Here is a 27,329-nt window from a genome sequence, read left to right as displayed (position 1 = left end):
CATTCTCCTGGATCTAGACTCTCTCTGCTGAGAGATAGTCCGCCACGATGTTGTCTTTCCCGGCGATGTGGACGGCTGAGATCTCTTGAAGATTCACTTCCGCCCATGACATTAGGAGGTCTATTTCCAGAGACACCTGTCGGCTTCTGTTTCCTCCCTGACGGTTGATGTAGGCCACTGTTGTGGCATTGTCTGACATTACTCAGACTGCTTTGTCTCTGAGTCTGTGACCGAACCTTAGGCAGGCTAGTCTGACTACCCGGGCTTCTAGATGATTGATGTTCCATCCCAACTTTTGTTCGTTCCATTGCCCTTGGGTGGTTAGCTCCTGGCTAGCATCCTCCTCGTAGGCTGGCATCCATGGTGAGTAGGATAGTCTCATTCCCTGGCTCAGATAGGCTTCTTTTAGCCACCATCGTAGTTGGACCCAAACTCTGTCCGGGAGCTGAAGACGTACGGTGATAGTAGTGAGCGTTGTAGGGATCTCGTGTGACCTCGTGCCCATGGCACTACTTCCAGTGTGGATGCCATGAGGCCGAGGACTTGTAGGTTATCCCATGCTGTGGGGCGAAGTTCGCTCAACAGGGTCATCAGTTTTGATCTCCTTGTCAGTGTCAGGATGACCTTGTCTTGTGTGGTGTCGAACCGGACTCCCAAGTATTCTAGAGATTGGGAGGGCTGCGGGCAGCTCTTATTTGTGTTGACCAATCGTCTAGATATGGGTGCATGCGGATTCCTTCCTTCCTCAGTGTTGCTGCCACCACCACTATGATCTTGGTGAATGTCCGGGGTGCAGTGGCTAACCCGAAAGGTAGTGCCCAGAACTGGTAGTGACAGCCCAGGATCGAGAAGCGTAGAAAACGCTGATGCTCTTGATGGATCGGAATGCGTAGGTAGGCTTCTGACAGATCCAGGGATGTAAGGAACTCTCCCGGTTGTATCGCTCTTATTACAGAGCGTAGGTTTCCATGCGGAAGCGAGGAATCTTCAGGTGACGGTTGACCGCCTTGAGGTCCAGGATGGGTCCGAACGTTCCTTCTTTCTTGGGGACGATAAAATAGATGGAATAATGTTATGAATCTCCGTGTGGAGTTAGCAGTCTGTTGTAATCTGCTTGAGAATAGCAATCTGTTAGGAATCTCCGTGTGGAGTAGCAATCTGTTAGGAAAGCTCTGTGTAGAGCTGGAAGTAGCAATCTGATGTAATGGCTCTTAAAGAAGGAGGAGTCAGCAATCTTGTAGAGTCTCAGATATCGTCTTGCTAAGGAGTAGCAATCTGTAATGAATCTGATCTAGTTGTAGGTGGATCCCTGGGCCGTGGCAGATGTCCACCCCCCGGGACATCTGCCACGGGGGGTGGACATCCACCCCCCGTGGCAGATGGGATATCCACCCCCCGGGAGGATATCCCAAGAGGGACCACCGGCTAAGCTTGAGTATTGAGACAGACACACATTAGTTCTTTTATTAAACAGGTTTTTGAAACCACCAGAGGTGGCAGTAGTGAGCTGATATGCCCAGCAGGGCATGTAGTCCCTCAGGTACTGGAACAGCGATCCAGGATGGCTGAGCTGTTGAGAAACTGTAGAAAGTGAGTAGGCAGAGTTCACTGAACAGAACTAGATGATAAAACTCACATAAGGTCTCAAGGAAGCTCAGGAGCTGGAAAGGTTTAGGCCCTCGAGGAGAGAGTACCTGGTTTCAGGGAAAGCTCAGAGAGCGATGGTAACTCACAAATGTTTGTAGCAGCGATAGCTTCCAGGCAGTAGAGAATCTTCAGAGTGTCCAAGAACATGGGCTCTCGAGGAGCGAGTACCGGTTCCTATCTGTAATCTGAAAGTAAAGAAAAGAGCGAGGCCCCTGAGGAGTGGGTACCTCTAGTAAGTCCGAGGAGGCATAGTAGCTTGGATAGCTGAAGCGAATCCTTGCTAACTCAGTTTGTTAGCGATATAGAGACATTTAAATATTGGAAGCGTATGACATCTCAGGGGGGATGTCCCTGAGGTTTGCGCACTTGCTGGTACTTCAGAGCACGCGCGTGCCCTAGGTCTTCAGGCAACATGACAGATCTGCAACATCGAGTCGGTCTGGGGACGCCGGAGGGAGACAGCATGGAGACGCCACAGCAGCCAGCCGTCCATCAGACCCGGAGGGAGTCGCCACAGGAGGTAAAGAGAGCAGAGTGAGGATGTCAAGCAGTGACTGTCGCAACAAATGTCCAGTATTTATTTGTTGTGGAGGCACCGGTGTTATAGCCTCTAAGGCTAGCAATCTGGTCAGTGTAGCTTCCACTGCCATCCTCTTGGAAGGGTAGTGACAGGGAGATTCCTCAAACTTGTCCGGGGGGAGGTGTTATGCGCCCGGCACAGTAAGTGCGTGGCTATGCGCATCGCTTGTGCGCCCGGGTACTTGGGCGCGCGACGTTGTGCGCTCAAGGTATTTGTGCGCACGGCTCGTCTCTGTGCGCATGTATCGGAACAGCGGAAAGAGCTGCGAACAGAACAAGATGGTGACTGCGACCACCTCCGAGGGTCTCTACGTGGGAGGACCCTCGTATCTGACCAGGGTCTAGCCCTGCTAGGGCAGATCAACCCGGTGGCACTGGTCGGTCCTGGCTGGCGACCTGTGCATCTCCTCGAGCTTCGGAGACCAGAAACTTTTACATATATTTCTACCTTACCTTGTCTCGGCGCTTCCCGGTCTCATTCCGGGCGGTCTCCGGCTGCGGGGGGGGGGGGGGGGGGGGGGGGGGGGGAGAGGGAAAATACCTTCACCGCCGCGTTCGAGGTTACACCCGCTGCCTCTCAGCCTCACCCGATGTTGGGGGCTAGGTCCCTGCCGAGAGTCGGCCGCCAGACCGAGGCTTACCTCCGAGGGATCGCGGAAATCACCTTGGGAATTCTCAACTGAGGGAGGGACCCAATGGGTGTCACCGCAGGAGAGCGGGGCTCATCTGTAGAGGTAAGATTTCTTCGGTAAAATTACTCTTAACGCTGTGTGAGCGTGCATAGAGTCCCTAAAGTGCTATGGAGACTGAAAATACTGAGGAGCTGCACTTCCTGCAGGGGTATATGTACTAAGGCGGATGTCAGATTGAAATCTGATCAGTCTCCAACTGCTATCAGGAGTACACTATACCCATTGGTCCTGAGTCCATCTGCTAACACGCTAGGAAAAGGGCATTTAACTTATGATAAGTACTTTATTTGGTCATAGAAACATAGAAATGACGGCAGAAGACGACCAAACGGCCCATCTAGTCTGCCCAGCAAGCTACGCACTTTATCCATTTTTTCCCCCTTTTTTTTTCTCTCCCACCTGTTACTATTGGCTTCCAGTACTCTCCAGCCCTAATCAATTAGGGGTAGCAACCGCTGTAACAAGCAGGCCACACCCTTACCCCATACTCTTACCCACCCCTGTTTTTATTTTTATTTTTTTTTTAGATCGCAGCCCTCCATCCTTCCGCTCCGTGAAGGTGGAACACCAACTACTGGCTACAGGCATCCCGCTCCGTGAATGCCTCTGTGGCTACTGCCGCTCCGTGCAGTGTTTGAATGCCTCCTCTTTATTCACGCCCTCTAGACTTGATGGATCCACAGTGTTTATCCCATGCCCCTTTGAAGTCGTTCACAGTTTTAGACTTCACCACTTCCTCCGGAAGGGCATTCCAGGCATCCACCACCCTTTCCGTGAAGAAAGGGTCCTTGGCAGGACCCATTTAAAAGGAAATGGGTCCTGCCAAGACTTCTGAAAGTTTTCATCTATTAGAAAAGGTATTTCAATATCTGCGTCCCTCAAGAAGATGTAATCTGCAAACATAGCAAGCTTGATAGGGGACGAACCCACTAAAAGCCTTGAAAAGCCCTTAAAGCTCCATGTCTCTATGACCTTAATGGCCTAATGTTCCACTGCCAATAAAAACTTAAGTGGTGAGAGGAGGCAACCCTGCCGAACTCTCCTAGCAGGTCAAAACTGACAGACACCCGGCTACTTATTAAAATTTGTGCCCTAAGATTACAATACAGGGATTTAAGCCATTCCAAAACATGTCCTTGAATACTATATTGTTAGAGCCCAAAATATGTAATTCCAGGTTACTGAGTGAAAAGATTTTTCCACATCTACAGCCCTGATTTAACATTCCTCATTAGCAACAACATTTTCCTAACATTTTGCACCCCTTAACATTTAATAAATCTCAACTGGTCTGGAGCAATCAACACTGGAATTATGTTAAGTCTGGTAGTTAATACTGCAGCAAATTCAAGTTATTTAAAAATGTATAGACCACACAAATTAGTCAAAGCTACCAGGGTAGTTTACAATATTACAAGAAACAAAAATTAAAACCACAAAACACACCTCCAAATTAAACAATCATGTCATACAATGCAGTTTTCACACCCCTTAAAAGCAATTCTTAGTGAACACATCCAATATCCTTCTGGGAACAAAAAGCTGCTAATCCTAGAACTTCAGACCCATATTTGTAAGTGAGATAGGCCAACAGAGATCTATAACAAGCTGGGTTCTATTTTCTTTTGGGCAACACCTCGATAAGGGCCAGATTCATTTACAAAGAGAAGCAGCCCATAGTCAAGTTATTATACATTCTCGGTGCGACACTGCACTTAAGAACATAAGACATGCCACCGTTTCCAACAGTGGCCAATCCAAGTCACAAATAATTGGCAAGTACCCAAACCTTATATAGATCCCAAGTTACTATTCCATATTGATTAACAGAAGTTTATGGAAGTCTCCTCTAGGAACTTATCCAAACCTTTTTTAAACCTAGTTACACTAACTGCCATAACCATACCCTCTGGCAATGAATTCCAAAGCTTAATTATGCGTTGAGTGAAAACATTTTCTCCGTTTTGTTTTAAATGCTCTACTTGCTAACTTCATGGAGTGCCCCCTAGTCCTTTTGTCAGAGTATAAATAACCTGTTCAAGTCCTTTCATGACTTTGTAGACCTCTATCATATACCCCCCCCCCAGCTGTCTTCTCCAAGCTGAACAGCCCTAACCTCTTTAGCTTTCTCCTCATAAGGGAGCCATTCCATCCCTTTATCATTTTGGTCCCCCTTTGTACTTTCTCCAGTGCAACTATATCTTTAAGATGTGGCGACAAGAACTGCACACAGTATTCAAGGTGCGGTTTCACCATGGAGCAATACAGAGGCATTTTGACATCTGTTTTATTCACCATTCCCTTCCTAATAATTCCTAACCTTCTGATCCTTGCTCTAGATTTAATTTCATTGCTGCTTTTTAAAAATGTTAGGTATCTATATATTACAGTACATTGAAATTATGCATTATTTTTTCTTCTTCTGTTGCATTCTTAGCCATCCAATTACTTTTTACTACTCGAGGTCTCATGCACACAATCCCTTTTGCTTTTCTCTCGTGCATATTCACTGTGGATATCCTGAAAACCTGGCCTGTTTGTGGTTCGAGAACCAGGGTTGGCTACCCCTGCACTGTATTAAGTAGCTCACGTGGCGAGGCCAAAATGTCTTTAGCTAAATCCATATAGGCTTTGTCTTACTAAACTATGACTCTCTATGTTCAGTAATTTTGTTCTTAGAATAGTTTCAACCATTTTCCCTGACACCAATGTCAAGTTCATTGATCTTTAGTTTTCTGGATCACTCCTGGAACCCTTCAGAAACTGGCATTATGCTGATCACCCTCCAAAATTCATGCACTGAAAATGATTTTAATGATTGTATATCTACTATTTAGTAATAGATAAATTATTTAACTATTCAGTTTTTTCAGTACTCTGATGTATATCATCTGGTCCAGATTATTTGCTACATAAATCACACAAACACAGATGTATCCAACTTTCAAAGAAAAACACAAAACATCTCAATACAAATTTATAGACTGGAATCACTTGGCATTTACTTCTGTCTATAGGACCTTCATAACACCCAGCAGATACTATATATTTTAACATTTCCACCTCTTTCTGATATATTTATAATCATTAATACCGAAATTATGTATTTAAGAATGTTTTGGTGCTTTTGTGTAATTCCAGAAAGTGCATGTTTGTGTTGTGAAAAGATGACCCTCATGCAGCATCCTCAAAACATGGTGCCATGTTGGCTAGCAGTAAATCAAGAGTATGATTCACGGGACGTTAACCGTTTCCCCTAAATTTTAGAAACAAAAAAAAAATCTTAAAAAATATATAATTTCAGGGCAGATGACATATGACCACAAAGCAGTAGAAATGCCCAGTAATTTAAAAATCTAAATTTGTAATTTATGTTTTTTCTTTTAATTGTTGGATACATCTGGGTTGGATTGGGACTGTGTGATTTTTAACAAGATCCATACCTGATATCTCAACCTTTGCAGTTGCTCTTTTCAGTTTTTTCCCTAACCATTTTCCTCATTTTATCATAGTCGCCCTTTTGAAAAAAATTAAATGCTATAGCTGTAGTTTTCTTTAGTGTCCTCATTTAGGTTATTAAGTCAAATTTGCTCATGTTATGATCACTATTGCCAAGTGGCCCCAACACAGTTTCCTCTCACACAAAATCATGTGCTCCTCTAAAGGATTAGGGCTAAAAACTCCAATAGCTTGTCTGTTCTTGTACCAGCTGCTCCATAAAGCAATCATTTATTTTATCTAGAAAAACTACCTCCTTAGCACATCACGACATGCTATTTGCCCAGTGACCCATCATTATTGATGTTTAACTTCCCTATTAGCATTTCATTGTCTGCCCATTCTGACCAGGTGGATGGTAGTACATCCCCACTTTTATTCTATTCCCCTTATCACATGGAATTTCTAGCCATAAAGATTTTACAGTGCATTTTCCCACAAAACTCTCTTGCTTGACTCAATGCCCTCTTTAATATATAGCGCCACCCCTCCAAATTTAGTCCATCCTATCACTGCAATATAATTTGTGCCCTGGTATAAGCATGCAGTGGTTATCCTCCTTCCACCAAGTCTCTGAGATGCCAATTACATCTTCATTCAGTGCTATATATTCTAACTCTCCATGTTATGTTTTCAATTTATATTAACAACTGTCTTTTCACAGGGATAATTTGGAATCTTTCTGCTCTGTCTGCTCTTTACTTAAAAGGCACTGGGCTACTTTAGTATTTAACCTAACCTCCGTTTTGTTAATAGCCTTCAAAGATACATCCCTCTGAAAACACGCTTCTGAGCAAATGCTGGTATCAGCAGGTTTGTTACACACTGGTTAAGGTGGAGCCCAACCCCCCCAACTCCACTTTCCCCAGAATGTTCCCCAGTTCCTAACAAATATAAAGCCCTCTTCCCAGCACCATCATCTCATCCATGCACTGAGAATCTGGAATTCAGCATCCTGCACGTGAAACAGGAAACATTTCTGAAAACATAACCCTTAAATTTAGCCTCTAGAACTTCCCCTTCTGTACCTTCCTATGTTACTGGTACCCACATGTACCAAGACAGCTGGCTCATCCCCAACACTTTCTAAGAGATAACAGCTGTTTACTAGAACAAGAAGGCATGCCATGAAACTAGTAGCAGATTTAAAATATTCAAATTTCATTTTTCAGTCAGCCAACATAATTATGGGATTTTTAGCCAGAGAACGTAGTCAAGACTAGCAGGGAGCACAAAAAGCAGAAGCTGCATCTGCTAAGTAATACTCAGTTCCTGCTTACCTTACTAGGAAAGTGTGTTTAAATCTTACAAAATATTTTGTTTTAAGGTTGAACTATTACTGCAGTTGTACATATGTGCTGGGAAACAATGAGAGCTTGAATTAATCCTGTGTGTATTAAAGTTTACAATTAATTCCGAGAGCATATTTCTGTGTTGAGAAAGTACGGTAATTTGAGAGTTTGCAAAAGTCACTTACCTTCTCTGAAGTGGTGTGAGTGCTGGTTCCTAGGCATAAGTCACAGATGACAGATTCCCTCCCTCTTTCCTACCCATTCTCCCTCTGAATCTTGCACCAATATGTTTTTTTGATATATAGTTTTCCCTATTAGGAAGGGATTTTTAAAATAAGAGTCAACTACAGATTTACAAAGAACAAATAGACTATTTTAGTAATTAACTAATTTTAGTCCTATTGCAGGTCATTGACAAACATAACACTTAATTAAATTTTAAACAACTTACACAAAAAACACCTTTAGGGCTCTGGTAAATGTACCCAAAAATGGGTCCCTGGAAGAAAGGTTTAGTAACCACTGGAGTAATCTAAGAAAGAAGAGTTTTACACAATGTGTGGTGCCAAGAGCCCTCTACTCTTACAAGAATATGTGATAAGTTAAATGATCACAAGGTAAGAGTGGATGCAATTAAAAATGCATTCGAAAAGCAAAATATATTAAACGTCAGAATAACCCTCAGACAAAAGCTATAGATTTAAAAAAAAAAAAAAGAGGAGTACAGTAAGAGGAATCAGAATATAGAAGGTTCTTTCCTTGTGTTCCCAGTATCAGATTTACTTTTTTAAGTCCCTGTTACACTAACCACAGTAGTACCGCAGCACTCAGAGGATATCTGCAAAATGGTTTTTCAGTTTGCCACAAAATACTTCATCAGGATACTGTTAACGGTACTTGTATTTACAATTCAGATCAGTTTTGTAATAATCCAAAAAAATGAAAACTCATGTTATTCAATATCACATTTTTTAGTTTTATTTCCCACCCTTTCAATATAAAAATGAAGTCCTAATAATTTGTAGCAAATATTATTTGCTAATCCTATGTACAGTGCATGGCAAGTTTCACATTTAAGGACATGCAGCTACACATGCCTATTACAGACAGCAGTAAATCTATAGAATGGTTGTGTCAGGAAACTTAGAAGCGAACTAAAAAATACAATTGTCTCAGTTCTATTTAAAAAGAAACACTTGAGCTCCAATTTTATTACGCACTTGGTTATGACAGCAGGCCACAAATCCATAAATGAAAAGAAACTTTAAAAACATTCAACTTAACAGTTCTCATCCCTCAAACACAGTCTTGCAGGCAAAGCATCTTATTTCAATCCATACATTTAATTTCTGATAAACCTTTTCAAGATTAAAAGTCCCAAAGCTATTCTTAAGTAACAGTACTTGACCAATTCAACAATCCTATTTCAAAAGTTCTCTCATTTAGTTATTTTATTTATGGCCCAACATAAAAGGTCTTAATGATTTTCTCCCATGCTTGAAACATTCATTTCCCCCCCAGGTGCTTAACAGTTTTCAGCATTACCCAGACAGTTTTCTAACATAACTTCCAAAGCATTTGGGGGGGGGGGGCAGAGAAAGATTATGATCACACTGGATTAGGAGCTGGTAAAACCAGAATGGAACCAAAATCTTAATCTGTAATTTTGTTGGCATCACCACATTTCTATTATCTGCATATTACTTCCAAGGATGAATTTTAACCTCTCTGTATCAATAACTGTACCAAAACTATTAACATCCCCAGTATGTTTTATCTTTCCTTTTCACATTCATGCATGCCTCCTTCAACTAAGCACCGACATCACCTATTATGCATTGTGGATGTTTGGGGCTTTTGGAAACAGATGGCCACTGTCACTATTTCCTGGCTTGTTAACTCATTTTCCCAATTCAAGAGACAATTATCAAACATATTTCACAGGTCTAAAACAAAGGATAAGAATGTTTACTTTTCACTTGGCAAAAGTACGGTTCTTCTTTAAAAATGTTTTATTTTTCTACACACCCTATTTCAAGGTACAAGCACTGACTGGAATAGTCCATATTGACTTCAATATCATAAAAGACATTACAACATATTGCATGAAGCAATTTAATACCATGTGGAGCATAATTTGTGACTGTCACCACCATGGCTGCTCCTAGGAATACAGGAAAGCAGGTTAGTTAAAAATAACCTAAACCAAGGGAGGAGCAGAGAGACCAGTGAGAATAGCCAACCATTACAATCTCACCTTGGTGAAGCAACTGACAAGTGAGAGGCAGGGTGCTCCTCCCCCCCCACCACCCACTGGATTCTAGGCCATGCTGATGTTATCTAAAACGTGCCTATTTCCATCCAAAAATAGAGGTCCCCCGTGGTGCACAGCTACCGGTACACTGAAAATGGGAAAGAAGAGAAAGCAATTTGTGGCCCCATGGATGACCATGTGTTTCAGACAGGCGAGTCACTTGAGAGACTTTGATGGTGAGGGTTCCATTTTCGGGATCTCACTTAGTCCTGAGAAAAACCAACCACCTTCCATCCCATTGCTGTGTCTTAATGACAACTTGCACCTTCAGGCTACAGAGACTGCCGCCATAAACTCATTTGAAAGTAAATTCTCCAAGTCTGGAAGGGTAAATAGGTATACCTCTTCCCTCCATTATTCCCCCTATGAGTGGGACAAAAGAAAGGATTGAGAAGCCTGCTAATGTGACTATTGGATGTGTGGAGGTTGAGTTAAGATTTTATCAAGTTTAGCAAAAAGTTTCCCAGATGCATGTCTTAACCACCCAGGTAAGATGTAAGAGCAAGAGTAAACTTTGTGAACTGGAAGGAACTGTGATGTAGATCAACTCTCAGATGACTACTGTACAAGCTTCTTGTACATCTTTGATAAAAGATAATCTTATTATCCATAATCAGTTAGAAATGGAAGAAAATAATTTGATATCTTGCAATCCGCGTTTTTTAAAATGTTCCCATCTCCAGGTTATCACCACCTGTGGAATTATTGAAAAAGTATGTCAATGACGGGTTCTCTATCCTCATCAAAAAAGTACCAGTCTTTTCCAAGATTTTATCATCTTCCCAGGAGGAAAATACTCACTGTTAAAGAAGAGGAAATAGATGTTTTAGGGAGTCCTGGGGTATCTACCTTTTTTTGAGACATCCGTGGATAACATTCTAACTAGAGCTACTTTGTTAGTAACTTTTTCTTTACAGCAACAGAACTGAGATTAACGATAGATAAGAAAAAATTTAAGGCTGATTTAAAAACCTGGCTATTTAAACGCCTATACTTGGAAAACGAACAATAAGCTACAAATATATATAAACTTTAAATGGCCAGTTATAGGTTTAAATGAATGCTCCAAACTTTAAGCTAAAGGCAGAACTGATTTTATGTTGTGTGAGTGTGATATTATATTTATGTTCGTTCTATTACCGTAATTTGTTTTAACTTTTACCCTTGAATAATACAGAGGAATAGCCTTTCACAATTTTATTTCTACTTGTACAGCTAAAATACTTTTATATGCTTTTAAATAATTTTAGCTGTTACAATAAATAAGTCCAATAAAAGGTATTTTCTCTGTGTGTAAGTTGTAAACCGTTGCGAAGGCTAACGCCAATGCGGCGGTATAGAAAACTTAATAAACTATAAATATTTCCAATGTAAAGATTTTTCCTTCTGTGGCCAAAAGATCCAGATCTTTCCAGATATTTTGCAAGCCACTCAGGCTTGTAGGAAGCATTTTCTTTCCTTCAATCAGGCCGATTCAGTATGGTGCGCTAAGCCGTAAGGGGTAATAGCGCGTGGAAAACGCGCATCCACCCCACCCCCCCAAAAAAAACTAATAGCGCCCTAAACATGCAAATGCATGTTGATGAGCCTATTAGTTAGTCCCACGCGATACAGAAAGTACAGCCAAGCCACACATTTTACTCTCAGAAATTAACGCCTGCCCAAAGGCAGGCGTTAATTTCGGCCAGCACCAGGAAAGTGTACAGAAAAGCAGAAAAAAACTGCTTTTCTGTACACCCTCCGACTTAATATCATAGCGATACTAAGTCGGAGGCCCCAAAAATAAAAAAATTAATAATCTTAAATCTGCCCGCGGCCTGTGGGTTGGAAAACAGACACTCAATTTTGCTAGCGTCCATTTTCCAAACCAGTAGCTGTCAGCGGGTTCGACAACAGACGCCGGTAAAAATAGAGCATCAGCAGTCAAACCCACTGACAGCCGCTGCCTCTGCCACTAAGGAGGCGCTAGGGACGTGCTAGTGTCTAGCACCTCATTTACATACAGAATCGCGCGCCCAGGAGAGTGGCCTGGGCGCGCGGGCGCTCACGGCGGAGCGCTGGCTCTCCCGCGCATTTTACTGAACCGGTCCAATAAGAGTATTAGATATGGGTTTAAGTTTGTTTTGTTTTTTTAAGTTCCCATGAAAATGTTTGGCTACTTACCAGAATATTTATTTTTTCTGATCCATTACATTTGGACGTTTCCTAATTGACAAGACTGTGGGAACCTCTGAACTCTTAACCTCAAGTTTAGGGGTAATTAAGGCTGGTATCCACAGTTTCTAGAGTATAATCTATTTTATTTATTTCTTTGAATATATGCTTCTTCCCCTTTTCTTGATAATATGGGTGAGAAAAATTATAAAATTGCCTGTCTTTTCTAGGTTGTATCTCATTTGGAGATTTTACTGTATTCCTATTTCATTACATGAATTGCAAATGATATAATTAATAAAGATAATTACAAAAAAAATAACCTAACCAATAACACTTAACTGATGCAATATGGATATTAATTTTTCCAGGACTGATCTTCAAAGAACAATTACAGAAAAAGGTAAGGTTCTCTAAAACAGGTTGTGTTTCTATGGGCCTACACCATCTAAATGGTGAAGGAAAACAGTTAAAAAGCAGGTATTAGCAATCTAGGACTCCATCAGCTGAAAATAAACTCAGCCAAAACTATACATTCTCATCTTTAGGGCCCAACCTGCCGACTCCTGTCAATTTGCTTTGTTGGGGGGGGGGGGGGGGACCTTTCCCCATTTATTTGTTTAGAATATTGTCAAATTCTGGGTATTCCTGGTTTTAACCAGATAACTGTCTATGGGTACGATAAAACCCCTAAGCCACTCTCCTTTGTATATGTCGCCAATTTTAATAGATGACGAGAAGCGATAATCCAGATGTAAAAAAAAAAAAAAGACACATTGTACGGATTTTAACCAGAAACAAAACAAAAAAAGTAAATGGGCAATTTCCCTTTGCTCCACCACGCCAAGTTTTTTTCTGAAGTAATCAGTCTGGGAAGCACCCTGTTCCAGCGGCAGCACCCACTGCACTTGCGGCCTCCGAAGACTCGCTCTTACCACGTGCCGCTTCTCCCTGGGAAGAGGGCACCCCGCTCGCGCCTTCTTACAGTGCTAGTTAGTAAAAAGAAGCACAAATCCAGGCATGAAACCTAAAGCCCTTCACCGTTTGAAAGCAAGACGAGACGTCCTGCAACCAAGTCAACGCACACCACATGCCGCTGTGTGCTGAGATTTAGAAGCATCACCCCTTCACACACACAAAAATAAAGGGGGAGCAAAAACCACACACACAAAAAAAGTCTACTTTGTTGAGCCTTGCAACAGATGGCCATGCCTGCCTGTAAACCGAAACAGTACTGGTATACACGTTTCTCTCGCCGCATGGTACCCACCAGGCCTCTCCACCCCTCTCGCGGCCTAGCGTGAGGCCTAGAACGGCCGTACTAGGACAGCAACCGAGGAGGGCCCCGGACTGGCGCCGGCGAGAAGAGGGAGCCAGCGCCTGCCGGTGCCCGACCTTCCCCATACTCCGGTACAAAGTCCCAGCCGCCGCCATGCACTTTCATTGTTCATGTCGGCATGAAAACCTAAGCAAGCGGCCCTACCTGCACCGTGAAGCCGCAACCTGTGGCGGGCGGGGGGGAAGAGGGGCAGCAAAGACCGAACCGGAGAGCGTGCGCGCCGCTCTAAACCCCCAGCACAGACCGGGGAGCAGGGCCGCATTCCCAGGAGGGGCGCACGCGGCCAGGACCCCATCTTCGGAGCCCGCCCCGGCAGCGGCAGCAAAGGATACTTGTTGAACGGACCGCTGGGTGGACGTGTCCGGAGACTGCGACTCTTTCAGAAGCTGTAAGATTTGCTGAAGTCCTTGCTCGTCGGGTTTCCACTCATACTCCATCTTGGTTTGCTGCAATACAAAAAAAAAAAAAAATCTAAGACTAGGAAGACGGATGAAATGTTACTATAAATAAAGGCCGCCGCCGCCGCCACAGCGCTTCCCTCGGTAGTTTTTCCGTCGGGCAACCCTTTGGCGAAATGCATTATTCTGGAAAATTCGCGCCACTTGCCTTTTGTGCGTAAAAAGTGCTGCTTTTTTTTTTTTTTTTTGTTGCCGGCTAGACCCAGCGCTACTTAGCAGCTTTCCAAACGCCGAGCTGAAACTGACTCACTGGCGGCGGCAGCGAATATGCAATCTGGTCCCGAAAGCACCCCCACGCCCCCCTCAGGGTCCTAGTGCCAGCTCGCCCAAAGAACGCCCGCGAAGCGCGGCACCTCCCGCCCCCCCGCCAGCGCTTTGTGCTCCTCTAGCAGCTGCCCCTCCCCGCCACAAAAGGAAAACTCGGCCTTTATTCTCTAGAACCTCTGGAAAGCTTCTCAAATGCGCTTACTTATAGCTGACTAAAACTGCCTTCAAATTGCTGATAGAACGAATATGGCAACATGTTATAAGAAATGTTCAGTGCATTCTGCTTTCTCGGTTGTTGAAAAGGGTTTTACTTTTTTTTTTTTTTCAGAAAAAAGTTGACCAGATGTCAAATTCTACCTTAAAATTCTTTGAATAGCTTTTGCTGCCTACCTCAGAACATTTTCTACACCAGTTCTTGAAGGAACAGCACCTATCAAAATTAAGACTGCCAAACGGCTAATGCTTTTCATAATGTTCAGTACTAGATTGACTGAGATCAACAGCTCTCTTAACAATACAAAGCAGTTTTCATACATTAGCAGTCTCATCTCCAACTAGATCTCTGTGCTGTAAAGAGTTATTCACCAGCCACTAAAACAGAACTGTCAAAGGTAGGTCATTTAGGGCCACACAATGGTCACGTTTTCAGGATATCCCTAATGAATATGCATGAAATAGAAGTGCATGCATATTGTCTCAACTGTATGCAAATCTATCTCATGCATATTGCTTGTGGATATCCAGAAAACTGAATGAGTGTGTGGTGAAGCTGAGTTGAGAACAATTTACGGAGAAGGAATAGATACATACAGAGATAATACTCCACTTTTCACTTGTTTTAGGGTCAGGTGTACTAAAACATAGCTTAGCAACAAAGGAGCCGATGCAGTAAATGTGTGCTGAAAATGGGTGTTCAGTGTTGAGCGCCTGTTTTCCTAATGCACGCCCAGCCACCTCTCCTGGGCTCCTGATCCAATATTAAAATGAGAGGTAGCATTAAAAAGGAGGCGCTAGGGACATCCCTAGCGTCTCCTCCAAATCAGGTGCACAGGAGAGGAGGCTGTCAAGCCGGTTGGGAAAACAGACGCTCAGTCCACGAGCACCTGTGTTCTCCTGTTACTGGCATATACACGCATAAGATACATGGCCTGGACCGTGTATTTTGTGTGTGTATTGGTCGTCCAAAATGTTTGTTTTCAAATACTTTTTTTTTTAAAATAAATACTGCTTTATTTGGTTCCTCCTACATAGTATTGCTACAATACTATTAGGCGGAATCTCATAAAGCAGGATTTTTCTTTTTTTTCAATGTGCCCTTGAGTGTAGCATACCTTTTACATCAGCCCCGGGCTGGCATAAAATTTTCTACATTGCAAGGGCGCATTGGCCGTGCAAAAAATTTATTGGATCACGAGGATTAGCTAATAGCCTCATCTACATGGATTTCCATGTGATGAGCACTATTAGCTACACGGAGATTTGGACGCGCTAATCCCCATATTGGATTGGGGGTTATGGACGCGCATCCAAAATGCATGTCTGATCACGTGTTAGGCCATGCACAGCGGCTAGCATACGGTATTGAATCGGCTCCAAAGTGCCTAAAAAGTCAGCAGATTTATGTGGATTACAAATGATACTTACACAGATTGTTCAGGACACTATGTTTATTGCAAACCAGTATGCTCTTAAAGTAAAATTTCAAAGAAATAATTCATTATTTCTCTGCATTTTTTGTAAAATAAATTAAAAAACTGAAAAACGCTGCTTAAATAAGTATTCAAACCCCTTCAGACTAGCACTTGGTAGAATTATCTTTTGCTGCAAAAACAGCTTTAAGTCTTTTGGGGAAAGTTTCTCCCAGCTTTGCACACTGTTTGGGAGTTATTTTTGCCCATTCTTCCTAGCAGATTTGCTCCCAGTTGTTCAGGTTGGTTGGATGACACCCAAGCCGTTCACCCAAACGTGTTGGGGCTCCCCTGGCTCCAGAAGCACTCTCCACAGTTTGACTGGGCCATGCTGTAGCTTTTCACTGGGATGGCAATGCCATGACTCATGCTTGGAACACATGGAACCTCCGCTCCATCTAGTATTGGCCACCACCATCTCGGGTATTTCTTCTCAATACAGCAACTATAAAGACATCTTCTCTAAACAGAATGCCATGATGCTACAGTCCATCAGCCGTACGACTGTGGACTTGAACTACTGCCTGAACCGAACCCCCACGGGGCAGAGTCTATCCCTTATCTCTCCCCGCCACCCAAGCAATGTCAGATTACATCCAGGAGAATTTAGAGAGGAGTTTCATCCAACCATCATCTTCTCTGGCAAGGGCCAACTTCCCCTTTGTGGCCAAAAAGGATGGGTCCCTCAGGCCCTGCATCAAATACCGTGGATTAAATGCCATCACGAAGAAAGACAGATATTCTTTACCACTAATCTCTGAACTCTTCCACCAGCTCCAAGGAGCTAGAGTCTTTACAAAATTAGACCCCCAAGGTACCTACAATTTGATCCGGATTAAACCTAACGATGTATGGAAGACTGTATTCAATACATGTGATGGACTTTATGAATATTTGGTGATGCCCTTCAGGCTCTGTAACGCCCCAGTGGTCTTCCAAAACATTATGAATGAGATTTTCCGGGAACTACTCTATATCTGTGTTATAGTATATCTTAACAACATTCTCATTCTCTCCAAGGACCTTGGCTCCCACTGTCATAACATACATCTAGTCCTACAGCGGCAGCGCAAGAATAACCCATACCCCAAACTTGAAAAGTGCCTATTCGAAAAGGAGAGCCTCCCCTTCTTGAGGTACACTGTATCCAGAAAGGGGTTTCACACGGACCCAGTGAAGATCAAAAGCATCCAAGACTGGCCCCATCCAGTAGGGCTGCGAGTCCTACAAACGTTTCTGGGCTTCGCCAACTATTACCGCCACTTGTGGATTACTCAAGGATCGCGGCACCACTCACTGCCCTCACCCAGAAGGGAACTAAATTTCTGGGCTTCACCAACTATTACCGCCACTTCGCCAACTATTACCGCCACTTGTGGATTACTCAAGTATCGCAGCACCACTCACTGCCCTCACCTGGAAGGGAACTAATAATAAGGATTAGCCTCCTGAAGCGGTAACAGCCTTTCAAAAATTAAAGGATGCCCTCTTAAAGAAACACTGCCTTCACAACCCAGACCATATACTCCTGTTTATCCTGTAAGTGGACGCGGTCACCATGGGCGAAGGGGCTGTATTAAGCCAGCATTCAGCCAAGGAGATCCTCCATTTGTGCTAGTTCTTCTCTAAAGAAATTTTCACTGTCCAAATGCAACTATCTCACCAGGGACAAAGAACTCCTAATGCTTCAAGCTAACGCTAGAAGAGTGGCCTCATTGGCTACTGGGTGTCCAGTACCATATGTTATGAACCCTGCCCGCGGGTCTGTCTTTAGTTCTTCATCAGATTCTCATCTTGGTCAGTTTTCAGTTCCTTGATGTCTTCTGTGCTGCTCCATGCCTCCCTGCCTGGCTGCCTCCCCATCTTGTCTCTCCTTGGACGGATCTCTGGTTTTGATCCCTTGCTTGACATGCCTGAACTCTGCCTGCCACTGACCACAGATTGACTTACGACCACACCTGTACTCCACCTGCCTCTGACTACTGCCTGGTTTAACAATCACGCCCGAACTGAACCCGCCTCGACCTCTGCCTGACTCCAGACAACATCTGAACGATGTTTGCCTTGACCACTGCCTGTCTCCAGCTATGGCTGAACATAAGAACATAAGAAATTGCCATCCCGGGTCAGACCAAGGGTCCATCAAGCCCAGCATCCTGTTTCCAACAGAGGCCAAAACCAGGCCACAAGAACCTGGCAATTACCCAAACACTAAGAAGATCCCATGCTACTGATGCAATTAATAGCAATGGCTATTCCCTAAGTAAAATTGATTAATAGCCATTAATGGACTTCTCCTCCAAGAACTTAGCCAAACCTTTTTTGAACCCAGCTACACTAACTGCACTAACCACATTCTCTGGCAACAAATTCCAGAGCTTTATTGTGCGTTGAGTGAAAAAGAATTTTCTCCGATTAGTCTTAAATGTGCTACTTGCTAACTTCATGGAATGCCCCCTAGTCCTTCTATTATTCGAAAGTGTAAATAACCGAGTCACATCTACTCGTTCAAGACCTCTCATGATCTTAAAGACCTCTATCATATCCCCCTCAGCCGTCTCTTCTCCAAGCTGAACAGCCCTAATCTCTTCAGCCTTTCCTCATAGGGGAGCTGTTCCATCCCCTTTATCATTTTGGTTGCCCTTCTCTGTACCTTCTCCATCGCAACTATATCTTTTTTGAGATGCGGCGACCAGAATTGTACACAGTATTCAAGGTGCGGTCTCACATTTTCCGTTCTATTAACCATTCCCTTCCTAATAATTCTTAACATTCTATTTGCTTTTTTGACTGCTGCAGCACACTGAGCCCACAATTTTAAAATATTATCCACTATGATGCCAAGATCTTTTTCCTGGGTGGTAGCTCCTAATATGGAACCTAACATCATATAACTACATAGTCTGCCCTGCACCCTGGCCTGTGACCCAGTTGGCTCCACAGTCTTCCATCTCGTCATCAGAGGCCCGTGCCTAAGTCCTGCCAGCCCCAACACCAGAGGGCTCAACCTAAGGGGAATGAGGGCTGGTATAGATGAAGCTCCAGTTGGGCCTCTGCCACAGCCAGCTCCGCCAGCCGACAGTGGGGACCTGGAGGGCTCCTCTCTGCAGGTAGCACCAACTCCCCCTCAGTCCAAGGGTCCACACCCACAACAGCACCCATTTTTTATTTTTGTGTATGATTATTTTTTTATATACCGCTTTCCCAGGATATATCAAAAAAAGAGATGAACAACATGAGCACTCAAATTGCATCCAACATAATATAATACATAACAAACATTTATTTCTACTTAATGAATCACCTAACAAAGAAGCTCCAGGTGATGTACAATCCAATAAAACAATAAATTATATGATATATTTAAAAACATAACACAACTAACAATCTTAATAACAAAAGTAAAAAAGTATTCTCTAAATATATAAAACTTAAAAAGTAATAACAAAACATAAAATATGCTGCTCAAGCACAGACCCCGCATTGGTATGACTCAGAGCATCAAGGAAATGAAATATCCTAAGAAAATGCCGGAATTATTAAATAAGCAATGTTTTACAAAACTTCAAAAAATATTTTTCAACCAAAGCTCAAACAGAAGAGAATTCCATAAAAATAGTTCTGCAGAAGAAAATGCCCAGGCTCTAGTATGAACCCAACTTATTGTTCCTGGGAGAGGTATAAGCATAAACAAAAATCACTCTTTGATTTGAAACTCCACATGGGAACATATGATTGCAATTTATCCAGTAGCCAACTTGGCCTGAAAGCGCAAACAAGCCACCTTAAACTGGGCTTTGAATGATATGGGAACCCTGTGACCAGGACTGTAGTAACATGGTCACAAAAAATGAGAACCAGAAACCAGCCGAGCTGCAGCCAGCATTCTGAACTTTCTGCAAAGAATGTAAACTTTTAGCAGAGAATCTGAAAAACAAAGATTTATAATAATCAATTCAGGAAGGAACTAAGGACTGCAACTGACTACTGGTAAGTAAAGGATTAAGAGTCTTAATCATCCAAAGAGCATACCAAGAGTTCAGTGAAACCAAACCAATGCCTTACTCACAGTTCATCTCAGAATCCAATAACATTTCCAAACTCTACAGAGGATTTAACCACCAATGGGATCCCATCTAATATAAATTTAACACCGGAGGATTGAACATTAGGTTTCTCCAACTATAAAATCTCCGAAGTCGTTCACAGTTTTAGACTTCACCACTTGGAAGTGGTGAAGTCTAAAACTGTGAACGACTTCAAAGGGGCATGGGATAAACACTGTGGATCCATCAAGTCTAGAGGGCGTGAATAAAGTGGAGACATTCAAACACTGCACAGAGCGGCAGTAGCCACAGCGGCATTCAAACACTGCACGGAGCGGCAGTAGCCACAGAGGCATTCAAACACTGCACGGAGCGGCAGTAGCCACAGAGGCGTTCACGGAGCGGGATGCCAGTGGCCAGTAGTTGGTGTTCCACCTTCACGGAGCGGAAGGATGGAGGGCTGCTATTTCCAAAAAAAAACCAAAACAAAAAAATAAAAACAGGGGTGAGTAAGAGTATGGGGCAAGGGGGTGGCCTGCTTGTTGCAGCGGTTGCTACCCCCAATTGAGCTGGATGTCACTTGGATGCAGATTCAAAGCTGCTCTCTAAATTGGGTGGAGGGGAATTAGGGCTGGAGGGTACTGGAAGCCAATAGTAACAGGTGGGAGAGAGAAAAAGGGAAAAAAAATGGATAAAGTGTGTAGCTTGCTGGGCAGACTTGATGGGCCATTTGGTCTTCTTCTGCCGTCATTTCTATGTTTCTATGTTATTGGAGTTGAAGGAAAATTCACCGAGTTGCATCCAGCAAGGTATCATTGAGAAACAATTATTCACGTTCAAAATAAAATCAGAAAGAGCATCTGAACAGGAACAATACAGTTGTATATATCATCAGCATAGCAATGAAAATTCAAGCTAAAAACCCTGATAATTTCCAAAAGGTAATGGAGATAAATGATAAACAATGCAGGAGAAAAAATTGCTCCTAGAGGTAACCGCCATGCCATAATTGTTATACTATAGGATTGTAACCTAGCACAGTACTTCTCAACCTTTTTTATTTCATGGCACACCTTCAAGTTTGCACAATTCTTGTGGCATACCAAGCAAATTGTGCATGATCCTCACACCACCCCTCACCAGCCCTCTCCCCCCAACACACACTGGTAGCAGGAGGAGAGCAGCACTTTTTACCTATGTGTGCCTCATTCTGCTGGTTCCAGTCTGAGGTTTGAACAATGAGTCCTGCAAGATTACAGAGCCTCAGGCATTCAGACATCAAACTGAAGCAGACAGAGAAGGCACAAACAGATAAGAAATACTAGTCTCCTCCTGCCAATGGGAAGGAAAGGTAGAAGGAAGGGTAAAGTTACCAGATTTCTAGAAGATGAATCTGGGACACTTGTTCTCTGCAGTGCTAGTAGTGAATGAGCAGTTCATTTGGTGCAAGATGGACTTTTCCTCTTTCTCACACCTTCTACTGTTTCCTCCCTTGATACTCCCTTCCTAACCCTCATACTGGCCCTCTTTCTCTCCCTCCCTCCCTCCCTCTCTTCCTCCATCCCTGCCCGCTATCTTAGGTTTGATCTCTTCTCCCCCGGAAGCTACCATTTGATAAAAATTTGATTGGACTTGGGAGCAGGTAGAGGGGGAGACCAGAACCAGCCCTTTTATTTTTTTATTTCGAGATGGAGAGGGATTTAGGGGGAGGAGGCTGTAGGCTCGGCCCAGCAGGACTGAGCATTTGGAGCTCAGATGGGAGTGGATCCAGTGATACAGCCAATAGGCCTATAATCTTTTTTTTTTTTTTAACCCCACAGCTCCACTTAACCTACTCCTTTGAATATAGCCAGTTAAAGCTAAAATTATCCAGGAATAAGTTCCTGAATAACTTTAGACATGCTCTCAGACACCTCTAGCTGAATAACTTATTCATAAGATCGCAAAATACGCCATACTGGATCAGACTAAGGGTCCATCAAGCTCAGTATCCTGTCTCCACAGTGGCCAATCCAAGTCACAAGTACCTGGCAAGTACCAAAACATTAAACAAATCCCATGCTAATAATGCCGACAACAAGTGACTATTCCCTATTGATTAATAGCAGATTATGGACTTCTCCAGAAACTTCTCCAAACCTTTTTTAAACCCAGCTACTTTAGCTTCCTAAATTGCATCCTTCGGTAATGAATTCCAGAGCTAAATTTTGCATTGAGTGAAAAAGAATTTTCTCCAATTTGTTTTAAATGTGCTACTTGCAAACTTCATGGAGTGCCCCCTAGTCCTTGTATTATCCGAAAGGTTAAATAACCATTTCGCATTTACCATTCAAGTCCTTTCATGATTTTGTAGATCTCTATCATATCCCATCTCAGCCGTCTCTTCTCCAAGCTGAACAGCCCTAACTTCTTTAGCCTTTCCTCATAGGGGAACCGTTCCATACCCTTTATCATTTTGGTTGCCATTTCTGTACTTTCTCCAGTGCAACTATATCTTTTTTGAGATGCAGTGACCAGAATAGAACACAGTATTCAAGGTGCCGTCTAACCATTGAGCGAAACAGAGGCATTATGACATCCTCCTTTTTATTTGCCATTCTCTTCCTAATAATTCCTAGCATTCAGGCCTATACAATAAACTGTGCGGGAGAGCTGGTGCTCCGGGGCAAGCGCCTGCTCTCCCAACGCGTGCCCAGGCACCTCTCCTGGGCACGCGATTCAGTATTTAAATTAGAGCCCGCGTTAATAAGGAGGCACTAGGGACACTAGAGCGTCCCTAGTGCCTCCTTATTGGCAGAAGCGGTGGCTGTCAGCGGGTCTGACAGCCGACACTTAATTTTACTGGCGTCGGTTGTCGAACCTGCTGACAGCCATGGGTTTGGAAAACGGACGCCGGCAAAATTGAGCATCCGTTTTCCAACCCACGGGCCGCAGGCAGATTTTTTTTTCCTTTTTTAAGAAGATTTTTATTTTTTATTTTTGGGGCTTCCAACTTAATATTGCTATGATATTAAGTCAGAGGGTGTACAGAAAAGCATTTTTTTCTGCTTTTCTGTATATTTGCCCGGTGCCGTCTGAAATTAACTCCTGCCTCCTGCCTTTGGCACGAGTTCATTTCTGAGAGTAAAATGTGCGGCTTGGCCGCACATTTTGCTTTCTGTATTGCGGGTGAATACCTAATAGGCTCATCAACATGCATTTGCATATGATGAGCGCTATTAGTTTCGGGGGGGGGGTTGGCCGCGCGTTTTCCACGCACTATTATCCCTTACTGTATAAGGGGTAATAATAGCGCATCAAAAACGCACGTCCAAACGGAGGCTAACGGTGCACTCTGCTGAGCACACTGTTCTGTTTTGGTATGTTAGTGTTTGCATTTTTGACTACCACAGCGCACTGAGCCAAAGATTTCAATGTAATATCAATTTTGCCGCCTAGATCTTTTTCAGTAAGCTCCAAATATCAGAGTTAGCCAGATTAGTTATTCAGCTAACTCAACCCCATCCCGAAACATCCCCAATACACTCCTTTCTTATTCCGTTAAATCTTAGTTGGATAATGACTTATTAGCTAAATTTTATCCAGATAATCAAGGCCAATATTCAAAAGTTGCCATTTAGACAGATAACATGTGAGTTATCTGCTAAATGCCTTTGAATATTGACCTCAGGGAGGGCAATAATGAAAGTAATTTTTGTGGGTGAAACACAGTTTAATTATTGTGGATAAAAGCATGTGAATATGTCAATAATGTGTGTACTTTTACCCGTGTATTTTTGCAGGCATTCCTGATACGGGTTTAGGTTGGGGGAGGTAACTAAATGCAAAGTTTGCGATAATCAAAACTACTCAAGTTGTTTTGCCTTAAAAAAGTACCTGCACAAAAAGCAGGATCAAATTTAGGGGGTCATTTTCTATCCCTATCGCACACAAAAAGGGACTTTTCGCGTGCGATATTGGTCGGTTGCGATATTTCACGGTGGCGCTATTGGGTGCGAAAGCCGGCAGCAATAACCCCACGGTGGTGCGATCACTGATGGGTTTCGCAGGCCCGCCCCCCTCCGCTCCCCGTTACCGCGGGATTCAATAAGAGGTGCAATATTAGAAAATCAGGCCTAATGCAGGTATGTTTTTTCTTTTCTTTGTTTTAACATAAAAAATGATTCACAAAGCACAAGTAATCTTTGACATAAATAAACAGATTACTGGTCAAAAGACACAATAATAATATAAAGCAACCACAATTTTTAGAGATAGGTAGGGGGTAGCCCATTTTCTGCCCTAGAAAAATGTTCTTGCCCCTTAAAAGCATGCAGTATGTGTCTTCAGCAGGTTGGAGTGCCCTCAGTATGACAGAGGTCTCACTAGACATTGCCTACATGTAATGTCAGTGTGCCAAGGAGGAATACCATTCCACACTGGAAGGAGTTGTAGGGAGATATAAAAACCTCTGCACCCACTGGTGTAGAGAAGGAATATGGAAAGAAGCTGGGAAAGGATTCTAAGATTGCAAATGGTTGGAGCCATCTCTTCACCATAGGCCCAGTCTCACCACAGAGAAGGCTCAGAAGAGTTTGAGGAGAAGGATTCCAGGATAGGCATTCCTTGAAATCCAGAAGAGTGAAGAGAGAGATTGGGTCTTGAAGAGCTAGGGACAAGTGTACTGGGAGATACTAGAGTAGAGGCAGCCTAACTGTGTATTGCTACTAAGTGTGAAATGGCTTATTGGTGCCATAGGGCTACCGCTCCGTCACTTTCTTCTATTTGTTCACGCTTGGAGAAAGTTCACTATTTGGGGAAACTTAGGGCCTTTAAATACGACTCCATGATAAGATCTGAAAAAAAACCCATGGAAACCTTATTCCCAATAGCTGAGAACTAAAGTTCTTTAAGATTCATTGCTGAGTGATAAGATAGTTTTTTGGAGAACATATGTATCTTCTTGTTTCTTAGCATCTGGTCAGATAAATCCAGGACCAGTGGGTTATGTACCTCTACCAACCGATGGAGATGGAGCAAACAGATATCACAGTGTATATACCCTTGCAGTGACAGCCTGCCAGTATTCTCCGTCTCCAGCAGATCGTAGCGTGCATCTCTCGACTGAGGATTGCTTTACTTTGAAAAGAATAAAAGGAAAATTTATTTGCCTCGCTCTCCTGCGGTGACACAAAATGGTCCCTCCCCCAATTGAGAATTCCTGAGGTGATTTCCGTGGTCCCTCAGATAAGTGCCTTTGTTCAGCCGGCGTGGATTTAGCTGTTCAATCACCTGAAAGGCAGCGGATGCAAGAAGCTGAGAGCGGCAGTGATGGTATATGCCCTCTCCCCTTGCAGCTAGAGACCATCTCTGTACTCAGCCAGGAAAAGCTGAACTCAGGTAAGTTTAAAAAAAAAATTACAGAGAAGAAGGCTTTTTTGATTATAGGGCTTCCTCCGATCTCCGTGCTCAGCATGCCATTCCAACGTTCATCCCGCCCCATGGGAGGTTAAGGGATGTGGGCTGCCTGGCGGGTTGAGCAGCCTTCTTAGACTAGGCCCAGCTCTAAGGCTTTTTCGCTGCGTGCCCTCTTCAGGACTGTCAGTTTGGCTAGTGAATCTAGCTGCGCATCCAGGTTGTGCGTCCAGTTTTTGGACGCTTAGTCAGGCCTGTTTGTGCATCCAAGATAAGCGGTGCCCTTAGTGGCCGCGCACTTTCCTGTACGCACAAGTTAGACATTTCTTGTGCGCCTAAAGTTGGTGCGCCTAGCATTACAGTGCCTACTCATAGGGGCGCCTAAGATTTGGGACATCTAAGTTTTGGACACCTAAGCTGGATGCCTACTTTTTATTTTTGACCTATAAAAACAAAAAACAGCTGGACACATGCCTTCAGTAGCCTGTTAAGCATACTGATGGCCTAATGGCACCTATAGCTAAGAAACCTGAGTGCCTTTCCCTTTGCAATGCCTATCATATTTGGGCATCTCAGCCTGGCGTGCCTGCTAGTTTGTGCCAGCGCTGTTTAGACGCTCAGGGAGAATTATCTTCCTCTGATTTTTTTTAAATTATTTATTTATCATTTTAAATTATACAAACAAGTATCCACTTGCTATGAAATTTTTGCGTACATAAGAAAATTTAAACACAAAAACAATATTCATAATTACTGATTAACAATACTGTACTACTTATAAAATAAAGGTAATACGGGAGAACCCATGAAATAGAGCGTTACATTAAGGAAATAATAACTGACATTCCTTGTAGGAGAAAAAAGGTAGCCTAAGTAGTACAACACCTATTCAGTAGATACCATGCAAACAATGAGATATTTCTGGTGTGAGAGTCTAGAACTGCCCTCAACTGTAGTGGGTCAAAAAACACATAATTTTGATCGTTATATCTAACACAGCATTTGCTGGGAAAACGAAGCTGAAACCGCGCTCCCTTCTGCAAAGCTTCTAGTCTCATATCAAGAAAGGACTTTCTCCTAGTTTGAGTGCTTTTAACTAAATCTGGATAACACCATACTTTATATCCAAAGCTTGTCTGTTTCTAAAGTAATGTTTAAGAGCCCGCAAAATGACCGCCTGAGCAGATACGCTGTTTAAGAGCTCCTGAATTTATTTCCTCTATTACTCAGTTTCAACGGGAAAGATGCCGAACACAAAAAAGAAAGCGAGGGTATGAGGGGTAGAGAACCTCTACCCCGTTGGATACATCTCAATCTCGCATCGGGAGCTTCTTTTCAGCTGCAACACCTTTAACGCCGGGTGAGCTAGTCGCTGAAGGGATGGCAGGGGAGCGTGTGCCATCCCCTCTTCCGGAAATATCATTAAGCCCCGGCTCATCAAGCAGACTGGCTCCACCAGGACGGGAAGTAGCAGAACGTCAACAGGAGGCCGCGGTCCCGCCAGGAAGTGCCTGAGGAAGGGAAGGAGCGGACATGCAAGGTTTAACAACTTTAGTGCTTACCATCATGGAGCGAAATGGAAAGGTACAGCCCCAGAGAAATGGTGGAGGGCTGGGACTGAGTTTTGTAGATTTGCCAGGAACTTCAGCCCTGGAAAATGGCGCCGGTGCTACAATGGGAAGAGGAGGTGAGGGACGGGAACTGCCTAAACTGGAAAGTAATTTACAAGCCTCATCAGAAATAACATTGTCCTCTATTTGGATTGCTTTGCAAATGTTAGAAAAATCTATATCTACACTTACTAAAGAAGTAATAGACACGAAAAATCAGGTTCTTCTGAATGCTACTGGGATTACACAGCAAAATCATAAAATGGAAGTAATAGAAGAACGATTGAAAGAAGTTGAAAAAGTCCAAACTAATACAATACAAAGTGAATTGATTATCAATAAAAGGCTTGA

At 43.2% G+C, this 27,329-nt stretch overlaps 1 protein-coding gene across 1 annotated transcript in view; it reads right to left on the bottom strand.

The window, feature by feature from the left end:
• The window catches only part of TNPO1 (transportin 1), a 685,264-nt gene that overhangs the window by 621,984 nt on the left and 35,951 nt on the right, over window positions 1-27,329 (bottom strand). The window contains 1 exon segment of the mRNA XM_029574697.1: window positions 13,848-13,961. Coding sequence (XP_029430557.1) covers window positions 13,848-13,961 — 114 coding nt within the window.

This window comes from Rhinatrema bivittatum, chromosome 1 (assembly GCF_901001135.1).
Source record: "Rhinatrema bivittatum chromosome 1, aRhiBiv1.1, whole genome shotgun sequence".
Lineage (NCBI taxonomy): Eukaryota > Metazoa > Chordata > Amphibia > Gymnophiona > Rhinatrematidae > Rhinatrema > Rhinatrema bivittatum.
Note: the sequence above shows the minus strand (reverse complement) of the source record. Positions and strands in the feature narration are given on the sequence as shown.